General features: G+C 42.3%; 1 protein-coding gene across 1 annotated transcript; it reads right to left on the bottom strand.

Annotated features, from left to right (window-relative positions):
- Positions 1–652: 652 nt before the first annotated feature.
- Positions 653–16,162, bottom strand: USP30 (ubiquitin specific peptidase 30). Its single transcript, XM_058037003.1, has 13 exons — positions 16,133–16,162; positions 15,518–15,627; positions 13,894–14,079; positions 12,525–12,628; positions 10,627–10,725; positions 9,899–9,941; positions 9,551–9,645; positions 8,433–8,492; positions 7,339–7,425; positions 6,775–6,855; positions 5,923–6,142; positions 5,256–5,379; positions 653–3,932 (listed from the first exon to the last, which is right to left on the bottom strand). The coding sequence occupies exons 2-13, from the start codon at positions 15,615–15,617 to the stop codon at positions 3,695–3,697; spliced, it is 1,437 nt and encodes a 478-aa protein (XP_057892986.1). The 5' UTR covers positions 15,618–15,627; positions 16,133–16,162; the 3' UTR covers positions 653–3,694.
- Positions 16,163–16,229: the final 67 nt, after the last annotated feature.

Genomic DNA, 16,229 nt, shown 5'->3' with positions numbered 1-16,229 from the left:
TCCTGTGTAACCTGGCTCCAGCTTCTGGAATTAGTGCTGGGCTCTGGCCTTCAGTGCTGGATCCATTATTCCTGTGGAATTAAGGCCTGGTACTTCCCACCCTCTGCCACTCTTGAGATGCTCTGTGGAGCTTGGAAATCTTTCTTATCCAGGGCTTGTGAAGTGTTGTTTCAACCCCTTTGGCTCCCATCTTGATGTTTGTTTCAAGACATTCCCACACTTGATTTTTCTACCAAGTTTGTTCTTTTATTGCTACTGTACAGTTACAAAAATACCCTGAAGTGGAAAAAAAGCAACTTCAAACAGTAGTGCAGTGCTTGGACTGGAACAGACATTTTTAAATTAACACACAAAATAAAGACAAGAATAATCCAAACACAGAAATGTCATCTTGGAGCTCTTAATTCTTTACAATTCATTAACATCTTCTCCACCATGGCAGCTTGGGAGGGACGAGTACCAGAGTTTGAGCCTTGTGGCTGCACAGAGCCCTCCCAGAGGGGAGGTTTGGCTGGAAAACACAGAATTCTGTGACCTCTGGAAAGACATCCCAGTGATCTCCAAAGGGGAGGCTGGGCTGGCAAACACAGAGCCCTGCAAAGGGGAGGGCTGGTTCCCAAACACCTGCACAAATTCCAGTGATCTCCACAGGTGTGGCTGGCTGGAAAACAGATCCCAGTGACCTCCAGAGGGGAGGATGAGCTCCCAAAGCCCTGCACAGATTGCCCAGCTCACAGGGGGCTGTCAGGATCTGGCACAGCTCAGGGCCAGGACTGAGGTGCTGGGCTTTGCTCCCTTCCTCACCTGAGAGTTAAGCCAAGCTCATTTACTCCTCCCCTCCAAGCAAAGCCAAAAAAAAAAAAGGCTCAACCCTCCCCTTGACAGCCCTTGAGGGAGATCCAGAGTCAATCCACAGCCCAGGGAAACAGCTCTTGGCAAAGAAAACCTGCTGGTCCCAGCTGCCAGATTTCAGGTTTCAGTCCATAGTGTGCGTGTCCTCTGCCCCTCCGCCAGCACAACCAAGGGGCTGCTCAGCTGAACCCCCAAATCCAAGAAAAACCCCCCCAAATTCAGGAAAAACCCCCCAAGCAGAGCACTGAGCCTGGAGAATGCAGGACTGCCACTGCTGGCACTGGAAATGGTTTCAGTTCTGGGCTGCAGGGGCAGATCTGCTGCAGGGAGATGCAGGGGTGATGGTTTTCGATGGCTCCCAGTAGGGAGGGCTGGCTCCTTCTCCAGCTCTGTCAGCTCTTCCTTCATTGGCCAGAGAAAATTTTTGGCATTTTGCATCCTTTTTGTTTGTTTTCTTGTTTTTTTGTAAATTAAAGCAGGTTAAAACCAAGCTACTGCTCGTGCAGCACAGCCAGGAACCAGGTCCCAGTCCAGCAGTGGATTTATCAATATTTATGTACTATGAGCATTTACCTGGGCCAGGAATTGTGCTCCAGACTCTGGAATGATGAGTTATGTAAATAATTTTGCATATCCACCTATTTTACCACTCCTGCTTTGGCTGGTTTGGAGCCTCTCCTGAGGAAGTGGGAACACCCCCGAGCTTTGGGCAGCACTATGAATTCATGAGGTACAAAGTTGCCCTAAAAAAACTATTTAAGACAGTTGTTATTTGAAAACTTCACACTGAAAAAAAAAGCTTGTCTGATGAGGCATTTTTCTCCTCCAAGCTTACAAGGACAGAAAAGAGCTAAAAACAACCTACATATTTTATTCCTGGTTATTTAAAAGCAGGTTTTTAAAGGAGGACTTTTGCTGCTTTTCCCTCTGTGCTTTGGGATTTTTTTTAATTTTTTTTTTGCACATCAAACAATCCAGAGCAGCAGAATTCCCCTTATTTCTATTTACAGGGCAGGCTGGAGCTGATGCAGGATTCCCAGATTTCTTCATGAGACCAGTAAGTGCCCACCAGTCCTGGCCCTGTTGTTTATATTCTATTTAACAAGGCCAGGGGCTGCAAGCCAGGAGCATGGATCCCAGTGTTGGGAATAGCAGATTCCAGCAATAAAATGGGAAGGGCAAGTCTAGAACAGTTACAGCAGCTTGGAAATCACAGCATTAAAAGTTGTAGTTGATGCTACAAAACAACTGGATTCAACAGTGCTGAAGGAAATGACAACACTGAGCACTAGCAAACACTTCCATGTGCTGATTCCAGCTAGATTCCAAAGGTATGGAGCAATAAATTAAGGTTTCAGCTCTTAATAGATACAAAATTATCTCCTGGATAAAGCAGTTTAAATCAGGAGAAGGAATTTATAATATAAAGAAGTAAAGTGGGAGGAAAATTGTGTGACCAGGGAAATCTTTTGGATGGGGGACAGTTTGTGGAGATGCCTTGACTTGATGGGTCAGGAGGAATGGGATTCCATGGGTTCATCCCATGGGTGTGAGGCATTCCCAGGACACAGTGGGCATGCAGAGGGCTGGGCCAGTGGCAATGCAGCTGCTCAGGGAAGCTCAAGGCACTTTTGTGTCTTAAATCACTGCCAGCAGCAGCTTCCCATCACCCCCTCCCAGGGCTCCCCACTGGGAAACACCGGGAATAGAGCCTTGGGATAAAATCCCTGCCTGACAGACAAGGGCTGCTCAACACTTGGGGCTGGAACAGCTCTGGGAATTTTGGTACAAAACACAATTCCCAGCCATTGCCACAGGGAAGGGAACCTGGAGGGGCTGGTGCATCGTGGAGAGGGATTGGGATGGGCAGGGGCTCCTCAACAGCAGCTTGACATCAACTCTTTGCAGGGCTCTCCCTTGGGAAGTGAAATGTGTGGGATGGGATGAAGCATCTCCCTGGGAAAAGTGCGGTGTCAGGACATGGAGCAGAGCCTTGGGACAGGCAGAAAACACTTCTCAAACACACCTGGGGCTGCACGGTGCTGGAACAGCAGGACCTGGGTACAAACCACAACTCCCAGCTGCTCCCACCAGGAAGGGAGCCTGGACAGGGGGAGGTTTGCATAATGGAGAGGCTCCATCCAAGGGCTTGGACCATCCCAGGGGCTTGGACCATCCCAGGGGCTGGAACCATCCCAGGGGCTGGAACCATCCCAGGGTTTGGACCATTCCAGGGGCTTGGACCATCCCAGGGGCTGGGGCCATCCCAAGGCCTTGGATAATCCCAAGGACTGGGATGGTCCCAAAGGCTGGGATGGTTCAGAGGGCTGGGATGACCCCAAGGACTGGGACCATCCCAGGGGCTTGGATAATCCCAAAGGCTGGGATGGTCCTGAGGGCTGGGATGACCCCAAGGGCCGTGAACATCCCAGGGGCTGGGATGAACCCAAGGGCCATCCCAGGGGCTGGGACAGTCCCAAGGGCTGGGATGGTCCTGAGGACTGGGGCGATCCTGAGGGCTGGGACCGTCCCAGGGGCTGGGACAGTCTCGAGGGCTGGGATGACCCTGAGGGCTGTGACCATCCCAGGAGGGTCCCAATCCCTCTCCATGATCACCCTTGGGGATGACGCCAAGGGCTGGGATGACCCCGAGGGCTGGGATGACCCCAAGGGCTGTGACCATCCCAAGGGTTAGGATGACCCCAAGGGCTGGGATGATCCTGAGGGCTGGGATGACCCCAAGGGCTGGGATGACCCCAAGGGCTGGGATGACCCCGAGGGCTGTGACCATCCCGAGGGCTGTGACCATCCCGAGGGCTGGGACTGTCCCAGCAGCGCCGTCTCAGCTCTGGGCCGGGCTCTGGGGCTGGCCCCGGCCGTGCACGCGCTCGTAGAACAGCAGGTAGGCGCTGGCTGCCAGCACCTCGTGCAGGCTGGCCCTGCGCACCGACTCGTCCGAGATCCAGAGCCACTGGCTGCCGCGGGCGCCCGGCGCGCGCCGGAAGGTGACGAAGTGTCCCGAGTGCATGTCCCCGTGGTGAACCACCACGGCCATCAGGCGGTACAGGTACAGCGGGGCCCTGCGGGGACACGGGTCAGCCTGGCCACACACACACGCAAACACCAGAGCAGCCACAATTCCTGCCTGAGCAAGGGGGTGGCTCCCTATGTGGCTGCTCTGTTCCTGGTCTAGTGGAAGGTGTCTTTGCCCATGGCAAGTGGTGGGATGGGATGATCTCCAAGTTCCCTTCCAACCCAAATCATTTTGTCATCTAAACTGCTTTTTCCTGCGGCTCCATCCCTGGAAGTGTGTAGGAAAGGCATTTTGTGCTTTTTTTGTGAGCCAGCAAAGGCTTCCTGAAGTAAGGAAAGCCCTGTATTGTCACAGACATCTTTTATGAAAAATCTTTTTTGTGCTTTTTTTGTGAGCCAGAAAAGGCTTCCTGAAGTAAGGAAAGCCCCGTATTGTCACAGACATCTTTTATGAAAAATCTTTTTTTTAGGATTTTTCCTCCTGAGAAGCTGAGAGGCCTCAAGAACAAAATGCAAACAATGGTTATCTGCTGCTGTGGAATGCCACAAGTAGATCTGTGATTGGTCTCATAGAGTTGCTTCTAAATAATAGCCAATCACAGTCAGCTGGCTCAGACTCTATCCAAGACACAAGCCTTTGTTATTATGAATCATGTGGCTCCTTGTTCACCTATTGAGAATTTGTTTCTTTCTTATGACCAATGGGCAGTGAATGTGTCTGTTAAGTAAATGTAAATATCTTGAAAAACTATAAAGGCAAAATGTTGCTATGATAAATCTCTCTTATGCACCTTTCTGATGGAGTCTTGGTGTTTTGCACCATGTCACGCTCTATAGTGGCATTAAGTGTCCAAGGCCAGGTTGGATGGGGTTTGGAGCAACCTGGGATAGTGAAAAGTGTCCCTGCCCATGGCATCTCCATGTCTCCTTTCAACCCAAACCATTCTGGGATTATGGGATTCAAACCTGCTGCTCCATCCCTGGAAGTATTCAAGGACAGGCTGGACGGGGTTTGGAGTGACCTGGGACAGTGGAAAGTGTCCTTGCCCATGGTAAGTGGTGGGATGGGATGATCTCAAAGTTCCCTTCCAACCCAAATCATTTTGTCATCTAAACTGCTTTTTCCTGCTGCTCCATCCCTGGAAGTACTCAAGGACAGGCTGGACAGGGTTTGGAGTGACCTGGGATAGTGGAAGGTGTCCCTGCCCATAGGAAGGGGCCTGCACCTGGATGGTCCCTAAGTTCCCTACCTACCTAACCCATTCTGGAATTCTATGGAAAAGGATTATCAGCCTCAGGACAAGGACAGAAGAAAGGGAGACAATTTGAAGGAAAGAAATGAAGAGAGAGGGTACAAATCTCTAACTTACCTGCACTCGGGGAATGCAGCAAGTGGGAAACTTCCTGGGGACATTAAAAATGAGGGAGAGGAGGAGGAGGAAGAGGAGGCACCATTCATGAAGAGAGGTTTGGTACCAGCTGGTTGTTCTGCATCTGCCAGAGGAAGGAGAAATTTAGGGATTTAATTTGAATGCTGTTGCTAAGAACAGAATCCCTGCTCCTCAACACGGGATATGAAGGTATTTCATTGATTTTTATATCCAAAGGCAATGGATATTTTATTCAAATTCATTTTACATGACAAATATGGAAATTGCCATGTGTCCAAAATCCCAACTAAAGGAATATTGAGCTGTCTAAGAACACACCTCCTACAGCTGGATTTTCCAACTATTTTTGAAGAATCCACCATTCCCTCTCACTTGTCCTGAAGCCTTGGAAGAGATCTCTAACAAGAAAAACCCTGGGACAACCCAAGTTCAACACTCCTTTGGATATATATTTTTTTAAAATATATATATATTTAGTAGGATAAAATGAAATTTTCCAAACTGAACTGTAAATTTAGGAAAGGCAAAGGGATTTCTGTCCTCTTTGCAGAGCTCCACATCAAGATGCTAAACATGGCTTGATCCTGCAGAGATCCCTGACATGCAGAAAGAGCTGAACCATTTTATGGGCAAAAAAAAATGGTACCTGAAGGTTTCCCTGCTCTCCCATCCTTTATTCCAGGGGTTGTCTCCTCAGGGTTTTTCTGGCTGAGCTGCTCCTGGCAGGATTTGGGACCAGGAACTCGGTATTTGTAGATGTCCATGACCAGGAACTCGTTGAACTGGACGTGTTCGTGTCTCTTCAGGGGAGTGCCTTGGTTTGACCAGCTCAGCCTTTGCAGGTGGATGCACAAACACTGGGGCAGCTTCAGCAAAGGAAAATCCACATTTTTCATGGAAAGAAACAGCTGGTAAGTCCAGGGAATAAGGAAATGCATTTCCCTTATCTCTGTGTAAACTCAGTGGCAACAGTGTCCTTAAAATGTGACAATAATTCTTGTGAGATTCCTGATCTCTCCTAATCCCCAAAAATTAATGGCTTTGCACAGGGGAAAACCAAAAATATTAAGTGTTATAAAGAGCAAAAAAAAAGTTTTTTCTTAGAAATCACACCTGATGTTTACTCACCAGCTGTACTAAGAATATTTTAATTTCTCTCAAATGAGGAATTGCTAAAGATGCTACAAATCCTGCAAATATAAATCAATTTGCTCACTGAAGAGCAAATGTAAAATTAATGTAAAATGTAAGACATGACACTGAGCAAAATTCACATTTAAGTATTTTTCTAAATAACAGAATATTCACATCCTGTAAGTGTTTAATGTTTGATGTTTTGCTGAGTTGAGGCCTCAATGCCCACAGATATTTGCCAGGTGAGTTTACTTTGAAAAATAAAACATTTGTGGTCTAGCAGCAAGAAATGGACACAACCAGCTCCAAGGGAGAAGTTACTGTGACAGGATTTAGGGGATTTGGAGGGGATTTTTTGCCTCACCTTTCCTAACTTTAATTGCTTAACAAATGTTGTTCTCTGGTTTTCTATGCTCTGTCCATTCAGAATTCCTTGTGCCTGGATCTGGAATGAAAAGGGGAAAAAAATGAAGGCACCTGCAGACAGGAGCAATTTATTGTCTGGTTTATGCTCAGTGCATTAATCACACCTAGGAATGCTCTTCAGAATTCTTAAAGGATTAAAATTCTAAACCAAAATCAAGCAGAAATGAGAATTTAGAGAACTCCATTCAGAACTGCACTCATTTGCCTCTTTTGTTCATTTTTAAACAGAATTGATTTTTAATACCAGAGCAAAAAATTATCCCTGGTGACACCTGGCAACTACAGAATAAAATATTTGTAGATTTTTGTAACAGCAGTAGCAAGTAAAGCCTCAAATACTTCATGAGGTAAGAACTCCTTGTTAAATATCTGAAATCCCAGAGGTTTTCCCCAAGTCCTGAAGAAAAAGGAGGTGGAAAGTGAAACCAGGATTGTGTCAGCAGGCTCAAAACTGAGCAGGCAGGTGACAGGAATTAAAGTGACAGGAATCAAAGGGACCTACTTTGGTGCAGTTGTCACACACAACATCCTTGACAGACTCTGAGGAGATGAAGTGATGGAGGCAATGGTCCAGTGTCATGGGACGACCCTGAGGGCCAAGAAAAACCAGAATTATTTGCAAGAATTTTAGGGTGCATTCCACTGGATTTTGGGAAAGGATTTTTAATAATTTTTTCCATAAAAAAAACTACAGAACTGCAGATTTATTTCATGAAAGAACTGAGTAAATGGTTTTGGGTGATCATGGAACTGTGGGGATTCTCCTTTAGCCTGGATTAGACATGGAAAAGTTTGCAGCTTTTTGGTAACAGCAGCAGTGATTCCCTGTGTGAGCCTTTCAGTGGGATTTTAAACCTCAGATTTCTGTCCTGTTCCTATTTATCTCTCATTCCAGCACTTCAGGGGTCACTTCATGCTCTCTGGCCCTCTCCATAGCAGAAATACAGCTTTTAATGGGATTTAGGCCTCCTTGCTGCCCTTCCTCATATCCTGCCCTGCCAAGATTGGATAAAACAAAACACAGAGAGCAGAAGATGTGTCCAGATTTCAATCCTGGCTGTCCAGGAGGGCATTCTGCAAACAGCAATCACAATTTCCATGAGCTGTGGAAAGAAATCCCTACCAGACATGAAGCAACAAACTCTTACAGTCCAAAAATATCCTGCAGTTGATGCCCTAAAAATCCACAATGTTTTGTCATTTTGAAGTCCAGAAAGAAATGGAAAAATTTTCCAGTTGAATTCACCCCCTGGTAAAGCCTGGATGGGGTAAGGTGTGAACTGCCACCTTGCCAGCCCTTGGGATACGATCTGGGCTCTTCAAATTTGTGGAATTTGTGGAAAAGACCAAAATTTTGTGGAATTTGTGGAAAGGACCAAATCCTCCACCAGGAGAAACAGAAAGCTCTGCTGGCATCACCAAGTTCTGCCTGTTGGGCTCATCAGAACCTCTTACAGCAGTTAGGGAGAAGGTCCTGCAGCAGCACAGGGTTGAAACAGAGCAGGAAAATCAAGTCCTGAAGGAGCTCTGAGTGTTTTCTGCACCTGAGGAAGGGCTGGGAAGGGCAGGGAGGATCAGGAGCAGGGGGATACGTACCCACACAGCTGCTGGAATGCTCAGGGAGAGGCTGTCAAAGGTGTCAAACCTCACAGGGCTCTGCAAGAGAACATTCCAGAGCCAGCATTTATGTCAGTGATGCTTTCAGTTTTAGCTTTCATGTTTTTCACATTCTGCACTGCATTAGGATCTAACTCTGAAATTCACAGAAAGTGTTAGCAAGTTCTCCTCACAGTTCAGTCAGACACAACAATTCTTCTCCAGCCCCAGAACCAAGGATACTATTACAGCTTCTAAAAAGTGTAAACAACAAAAAGGCCCAAAAAGTCCAAAAAGTGTAAATTGAGGAGAGCAAACTGAGAGGATGAGACTTCATAACCTGAAGTGGTAATTGGACAATTAACCCCAATATGGAAATGGACTTTAACTTATAAAAAAGTGTGAAAACTCGTGACCATCTTGGGTGTAGCCCTGCCCAAGGTGTATCCTGTGAAGGCCTTTTTAATAAATATTTACTTTATCCTTTAACAATGTGTAGCCTCTGTTCTAAGTAGCCTTCAAGGCATCATCAGTCTCCAAAAAATCCAACCCAGTTCTCCCAAGGTGAGCCTGTGCCCTGCGCTGTCCATAATTCCCTGGTGGAACAGGATCCAAACCCCTCAGTTCCCCCGGGAATATCAGCAATGTTCTGCTCAGCCTCTTCCTCCTCCCCATTCCAATTTGTTTGCAAGGTTTTGGGAAATAAAATGCAAATGTTTTCTTGGTTTGGGCTGTAAATGACGTTTATTTTCTGGATTTTTTCCATTGTTCAGGTTGTCTGCATCTCCTTATTTGGGATAACTGGACTTTGCAAAATGTGCTGAATGAGCAGCAAGTCCTAAACTCACCAGGTGAGTGAATTTTCAGGTGATATTATTAATTAATTAATTGTTAATTCAATGATAGAATAAAACAACCATTATTCTGTTTGATGAGGCAGCTTTTACCCCCACAAGGTGCATCACATGGATTTTTTTTTAGTCTATTTAGATGATGAACAAATCTTTGTTCATCACCAAGGGATGATGGTTCCAGGAAGAATTCTGAGTGCTGGAAATCCCTCCTCATACAACACAGATATTAACAATAATAATATAAAATATTATCTATTTCCACACCTGGTGCTCACAGTGTTTGCAGACCATGTTGCTGGTCAGCCTTCCATGGAAAGGGTGCTGGGATTTCCAGTGGTTGGACACAGGGGGAAGACATCCTGCAACACAAAAATTGTCCTTGGATTTTCCATTCATCCACTTCCATCATTCCAATCCCACACTTTTGCCCTTCAGTTACAAAATTAATACCTCCACAGCACACTTTTGTCTCAGTGATTAATAATTAATTGAGGACTATTTATATTTTTGATTTCTATTTCAGTTCAGCACAAAGATCAATTAATATTATCCCTTTAATAAACAAAACTACCCTATGAATATTCAGAATATCCAGAAGGGATAAAATCCTACCTCTTGTTCTGCAGCTTATTTGCTTTTGGATTATTTCTGGTTGCTACAGAGGGAGATAAAAACATTTCATTAACCCTACCTCAGCAATATTGAAAAGATTCAGAAATTTAATACATGAAGTATTAAATGTGCTCCTATTTCATCCCTAATTGTCTTTTCTGCCATTAGAAAAATTGCGGCTCTTTATATTTGTAAGAACAAAAAAAACCTGGAACAAAACAAATTTATAATTGACAATTGCTCATAAAAGGAATCATGAATCTGCAGAACTCTCTGCCTCAGAAAATGAAAATGGGAGATTTTGTCTTTTTTTGGTCTATATTTTAGGCAAAACCAGATATTTTCCATCTGCATCAAGCTTATCAGCAAGCTGGAGGGTAAGATCAATTTTACCTCCATAAAACTCTTCCAGAAATGCCCTTTTTGCACTTTTCAACCCTTTTTCAGGTGGGAAATAAAGATCAGAGTAACTGCTTGGAGGGACTCAAATCCCTACATCCCATGGATTTAGGGATGCAAAACCCTCAGGAAAGCAGGAACACTGAAAATTCAGAGATATTTTCTTCGGAAAACCTGAGAATTCTTTAAATTTGACTTATTGATGAGTCCTTATCAAATGATTAAAGAACAGCTTGGCGAAGAGAATCAAAATATCCTAAATATACATTTTCTACTTGGGAATCTGGGCAGAGGACAGGAGTTTCTGCTGAGGAAATAAGGGGGATCACCTCCAGAGAATGCACATCAAACAGATGGGTCACACGGGGCTGCCGATCCCGCTCGTCCTCCAGGGAAGAGGTCAGGACATGGAACAGCTCGTGGGCATCCTGGAAATGCAGTCAGGGAAAGAAGACATCAAAAAACACCCCAGGAGGGCTGGAATTCCACAGGAAATTCAGGAAAAATCACAGCTCAGAGACTGGATTTATTTTTATTTTTGTTTTTAATTTATAGCTATATTTATGCCTATATTTATACTTACAAATTTTATGTGTATAATTTAATATTTATATTTATATTTATATTTACGGGTATATTTATATTTACATTTTATGTTTATATTTATAGTTATAGTTAAGTACATCTAAAATATATAATCTAGATCTTAATATATAATATTATATATATAAAATATGTAAGTACATACTAAATATAAATAATGACAAATAAAAGTTTCTAAATAAATATATTAAATGATTATTCAATTATATATATTAAATATATATTATACTTTATAAAATTATATATAGCTATTATATACAATTATTATAATATATAACTTTTATATAGATATATTGTATACATTATTATAATATATTGTAATTATATCTAATGCATATAATCATTATTATATATTATAATTATATATGTTATTATATACAATTACTATTATATATCACTATTACCTCTTAACCCTACTACTACTACTACTACTACTACTATTATTATTATTATTATTATTATTATTATTATTATTATTATTATTATTATTATTATTATTATTATTATTATTATTATTATTATATTGGTGTTTATATTGAATCTATTTTGTTGTGCCCAAAAGCTTCCTAACAGCACAAGATACTCAAGACATTCTGGGCCATATAAACTCACAAAAAATGAAAACACTTGGGAGTAAAAAATACCCCCAAATAAATTTCCAAATCCCTCTTTTCCTGGATTTTGAGGGAAATATCCTTGGAAATCAGTAACATATTTTAGGAATGGATAATTGATGGAGTACATTGGCAATACTGACAAAAATTGCAAATAATTAGGATTACTGAAAAGATGAGAAGAGATCCATTATCCAGAGGGAAATCAGGGATCTGCTGTGCTTTAATATTCCTGGTCCTGTTGGTAAGGACAAGGTTTGGAATTCCCTGAGGAATTCCCAGCCCACTGAAAGCCCCATTTCCAAGCTGGGGATGTTTCCCATCAGTTTTTGGAGCAGGATCCAGCTCTGTCACTCCAGCCCTGAGGGTTTTCCTGCTGCACTCACCTGCTCCTCAAAGGAGGAGATCAGGTAATGACAAGGTTTGGAATATCCCAGCCCACTAAAACCCCCATTTCCAAGTTAGGGATGTTTCCCATCAGTTTTTGGAGCAGGATCCAGCTCTGTCACTCCAGCCCTGAGGGTTTTCCTGCTGCACTCACCTGCTCCTCAAAGGAGGAGATCAGGTAATGACAAGGTTTGGAATATCCCAGCCCACTAAAACCCCCATTTCCAAGCTGGGGATGTTTCCCATCAGTTTTTGGAGCAGGATCCAGGTCTGAGAGCTCAGCCCTGGGGGTTGTCCCAGCTTGCTGCACTCACCTGCTCCTCAAAGGAGGAGATCAGGTAATGACAAGGTTTGGAATACCCCATCCCACTGAAACCCCCATTTCCAAGCTGGGGATGTTTCCCATCAGTTTTTGGAGCAGGATCCAGCTCTGACACTCCAGCCCTGAGGGTTTTCCTGCTGCACTCACCTGCTCCTCAAAGGAGGAGATCTGGTATGGACAAGGTTTGGAATATCCCAGCCCACTGAAAGCCCCTTTCCCAAGCTGTGAAGTTTCCCATCACTTTTTGGAGCAGGATCCAGGTCTGACACTCCAGCCCTGAGGGTTTTCCTGCTGCACTCACCTGCTCCTCAAAGGAGGAGATCTGCCACCTGTTCATCCTGAGCACCTCCAGCAGGCAGCTGGCATCCAGGACATCGTCCTCTGGCACCTCCTGGCACGACAGAGCTGGGGAGGGGAAGGCAGGAGTGTCAGGAGGAGCCAAAAATGGAAAAAATCAGTGTGTTTTATGGGGTTAGAGCACCACCAGCCTCACACCACTTCTACAGGAACAGCCCAAGGCAGAAATTTCCTTTATGTGAGGGAAGCCAGGGGGTCGCTTGAGGGTTTCGGAGATTAATTTAGACCAAAAATTAATCACCTTGAGCTTAAAATCTTAAATATTTTATAATAATATTTTGTATTTTACATAATATTACATAAATTTATTTATACAGTTGTTTATTAGCTTATTTATCGATTCATTAATATAATTTGTTCATTATATAAATTTATTATATAAAATGGTATTATTTATATTATAAGAAAAATTTGTACTTACATAATATTGTATATTTTATAATAATATTTTGTATGTTATATAATACCTATTATATGAATTTATGTATATAATATAAATTTATATTTTAAATTTATAATTAAATATATATTTATATATATTATATATAAATTATATATATTTGAAATTATATTCTAAATTTACAAATTTATAATATAATTTATAAGTTTATTTATCAATTTATTTCTATAATTTATTACATAACTTTGTTATATAGAATTATATTATTTCTTTTATGATAACTTATATTTAATCTTTTATAGTTTATATTTTATAATAATATTTTGTATGTTATATAATACCTATTATATCAACAGGTATTAATATAAATAATAATTATATATATAATTAATACATATACATTTACTTATATAACTTGTTTATTTATTTTACTAATTCATCTATTTATAGAATTTATTTCTAATATGAAGTTATTATATAAAAGTATATTATTTTTATAATTATAATTCATATTTATATAATATTTATGTTTATCTTTTATAATAATATTTTATGTTTTATTTTTTAGAATAATATTTTAATTTTTAATATCCAAAACCTACAAAGTATGGTTGAATAGTCCCAGGTTTTTGGAAAAATAGTAAGCTTGGGGAAAACAAAAAAGCTTAAATTATTTGCTAATAATTTTTAATAGAATTCTAAATTTCTTGAACTCTATGGAATTCAACCCTTCTGTGAAAGGTGGCTGAGCTTTGCCCAAGGCATTTCAATTAATCTGAAAATTAGAGAGGGAAATAAAGCAGGGAATACAAACCCCACGAGCTTCTTTCTTTGGGAAAAGAGCCTAAAAATGACAAATGTTCTCCTTAAACATTTAACCCTTGGCTTGCCACGAGAGGAAACGTCCCAGTACCTCTGAGGAGCTGCAGCAGAGTCACTGAGAGGTGCTGGGGCTGCTCCTGGGGCTGCTCCTGCTCCGTCCTGTACTGGGCTGTGAACTCCTCCAGCCACCTGATGAACGAGGGGCAGGAGGACAGGCCCTGCAGCAGGGAATTCATGAAACACGTGTTGCCCAGGTTCAGCAGGCCTGGCACGAGCCCTGCAAAGAGAATTGCAAGAGTTTCCACCACGAAATCCAAGGGCAAACATCCTGGTCTTCAGTAGGAATGCTGTGTAATTACAGAAAAATGGATTTCTGTTAGTTCTGTTTTCAGTTTGTGGTGTTTCAGTTCATTTTTTATCATCTTTCAAAAATTTCACTATTTTTTCCAGTATCCATATAATTAATATGGTGTATATATAATTAATATGGTGTATATGTGTATAATATGCTGTATATGTGTAATATGTATATAATTAATGTGATGTATATATAATTAATATATGGTGTCTACATAACTAATATATGGTGGCATAATATATTAATAAATATATATATGATTATATATATATATATAATTAATATATGGTGTCTACATAACTAATATATGGTGGCATTATATATTAATCAATATATATATAATTAATATATGGTGTCTACACAACGAATATGTGGTGGTATTATATATTCATTAATATATCATTAATATATATAATATAATTCACATATGGTGTATATATAATTAATATTGTGTTTATGTGTAGTATGTGTATAATTAATATGGTGCATATACAGTTAATATATGATGGTATTATATGTTAATATAATTAATATATAAAATGTGTACATATAATTAATACGGTGTATATGTGTAATATGTGTAGAATTCATATGGTGTATATATAATTATTATATGGTGGTATTATATATTAATATAATTAATATATAAAATGTGTATACATAATTAATATGGTGGATATGTGTAATATGTGTATAATTAATATGGAGTCTATATAATAATATATTATGGTATTATATATTAATTAATATATAATTAATATATATTATAATATGTATCATAAATATATGGTGTATATGTGTACAATATGGTGTATATGTGTATAACAGTATTACATATGAAGCAATATATGGTAGTATTATATATTAATATAATTAATATATATAATGTTTATATATAATTAATATGGTGTATATGTGTAATATGTGTATAATTAATATGGTGTATATATAATGAATATATGGTGTATATATAGTTAATATATGGTGGTAATATTTATTAGTATAATTAATGCATAAAATTATTATATAATATATTTATATAATATAGAAAATTAATAATAACAATAACATAATAATTAATATATAATTAATTAGTTAGTGTAATAGAATTTCGTTTAACAAAACAGTTATTCCGCATTCTGAATAACTGTTCAGAATTTAGGAATTCCTTCCTAAAATCCCACCCAGCCAGCGGGAAAAACGGGATCAATCACGTGCCGGGGCGGTTCCCGGTACCGGTACCCCCAGTTCCCCCGGTACCGGTACCCTCAGCCCCCCCGGTACCGGTTACCCCCAGCACCCCCGGTACCGGTTACCCCCAGCACCCCCGGTACCGGTACCGGTACCCCCCCGGTACCTCTCCGCCGCCGTTTCCTGCCGCTGATGGGACCCCACAGGACATAAATCCCGGCCGCCAGCGCCGCCGCCGCGCCCCCGAGCACCCCCCAGCTCCGCATGGCTCGGTGCCTGCCTCGGGAAAAACGGGAATAGGGTCAGGAGCTGCGGGAAAAACGGGAATAGGGGCAGGGGATACGGGAAAAACGGGAATAGGGGCAGGGGATACGGGAAAAACGGCAATACGGGCAGGGGATGCGGGAGTAAGGTCAGGAGCTGCGGGAACCCCGAGAGCCCTCAGCCCCCCCGGGCCTGCCCCGGTAACCGGAGCGCAAAGAGAATGCGGATATGGGAAAGGGGAAATGGAGCAGGGAAAGGGAAGGGGAGAAGGGAAGAAGGAAAGGGAGGAATGAAGGGGGAAAGGGAAATGAAGGAGGCGAGGGAAGAAAGGAGGCGCTCGGCCGAGGCTCGCCGCGATCAAGCCGAGGTCCCCCCGCCCGCCCTCCCGTCGGACCCGGCCCCGGCCCCCTCCCGGCTCATTCCGAGCCCCTTCCCGCTCCGTCCCGACGCGCTCCGGGTGCAGCCGCCCCCTCCCCTCGGACCTGGCCCCCTCCCCCGCCCGCAGCAGCCGCCGCACCGGCCCCTCCGCCAGCATGGCCGCGCCGGAACGCGGGCGCGCGGCCGGGCGGAGCCGGGGGGACGGCAGCGGCGCGCGGACCGGCCGGGCGGCGGTG

This window comes from Melospiza georgiana, chromosome 18 (assembly GCF_028018845.1).
Source record: "Melospiza georgiana isolate bMelGeo1 chromosome 18, bMelGeo1.pri, whole genome shotgun sequence".
Taxonomy (NCBI): Eukaryota; Metazoa; Chordata; class Aves; order Passeriformes; family Passerellidae; genus Melospiza; species Melospiza georgiana.
This window is presented reverse-complemented; position numbering and strand designations above follow the sequence as displayed.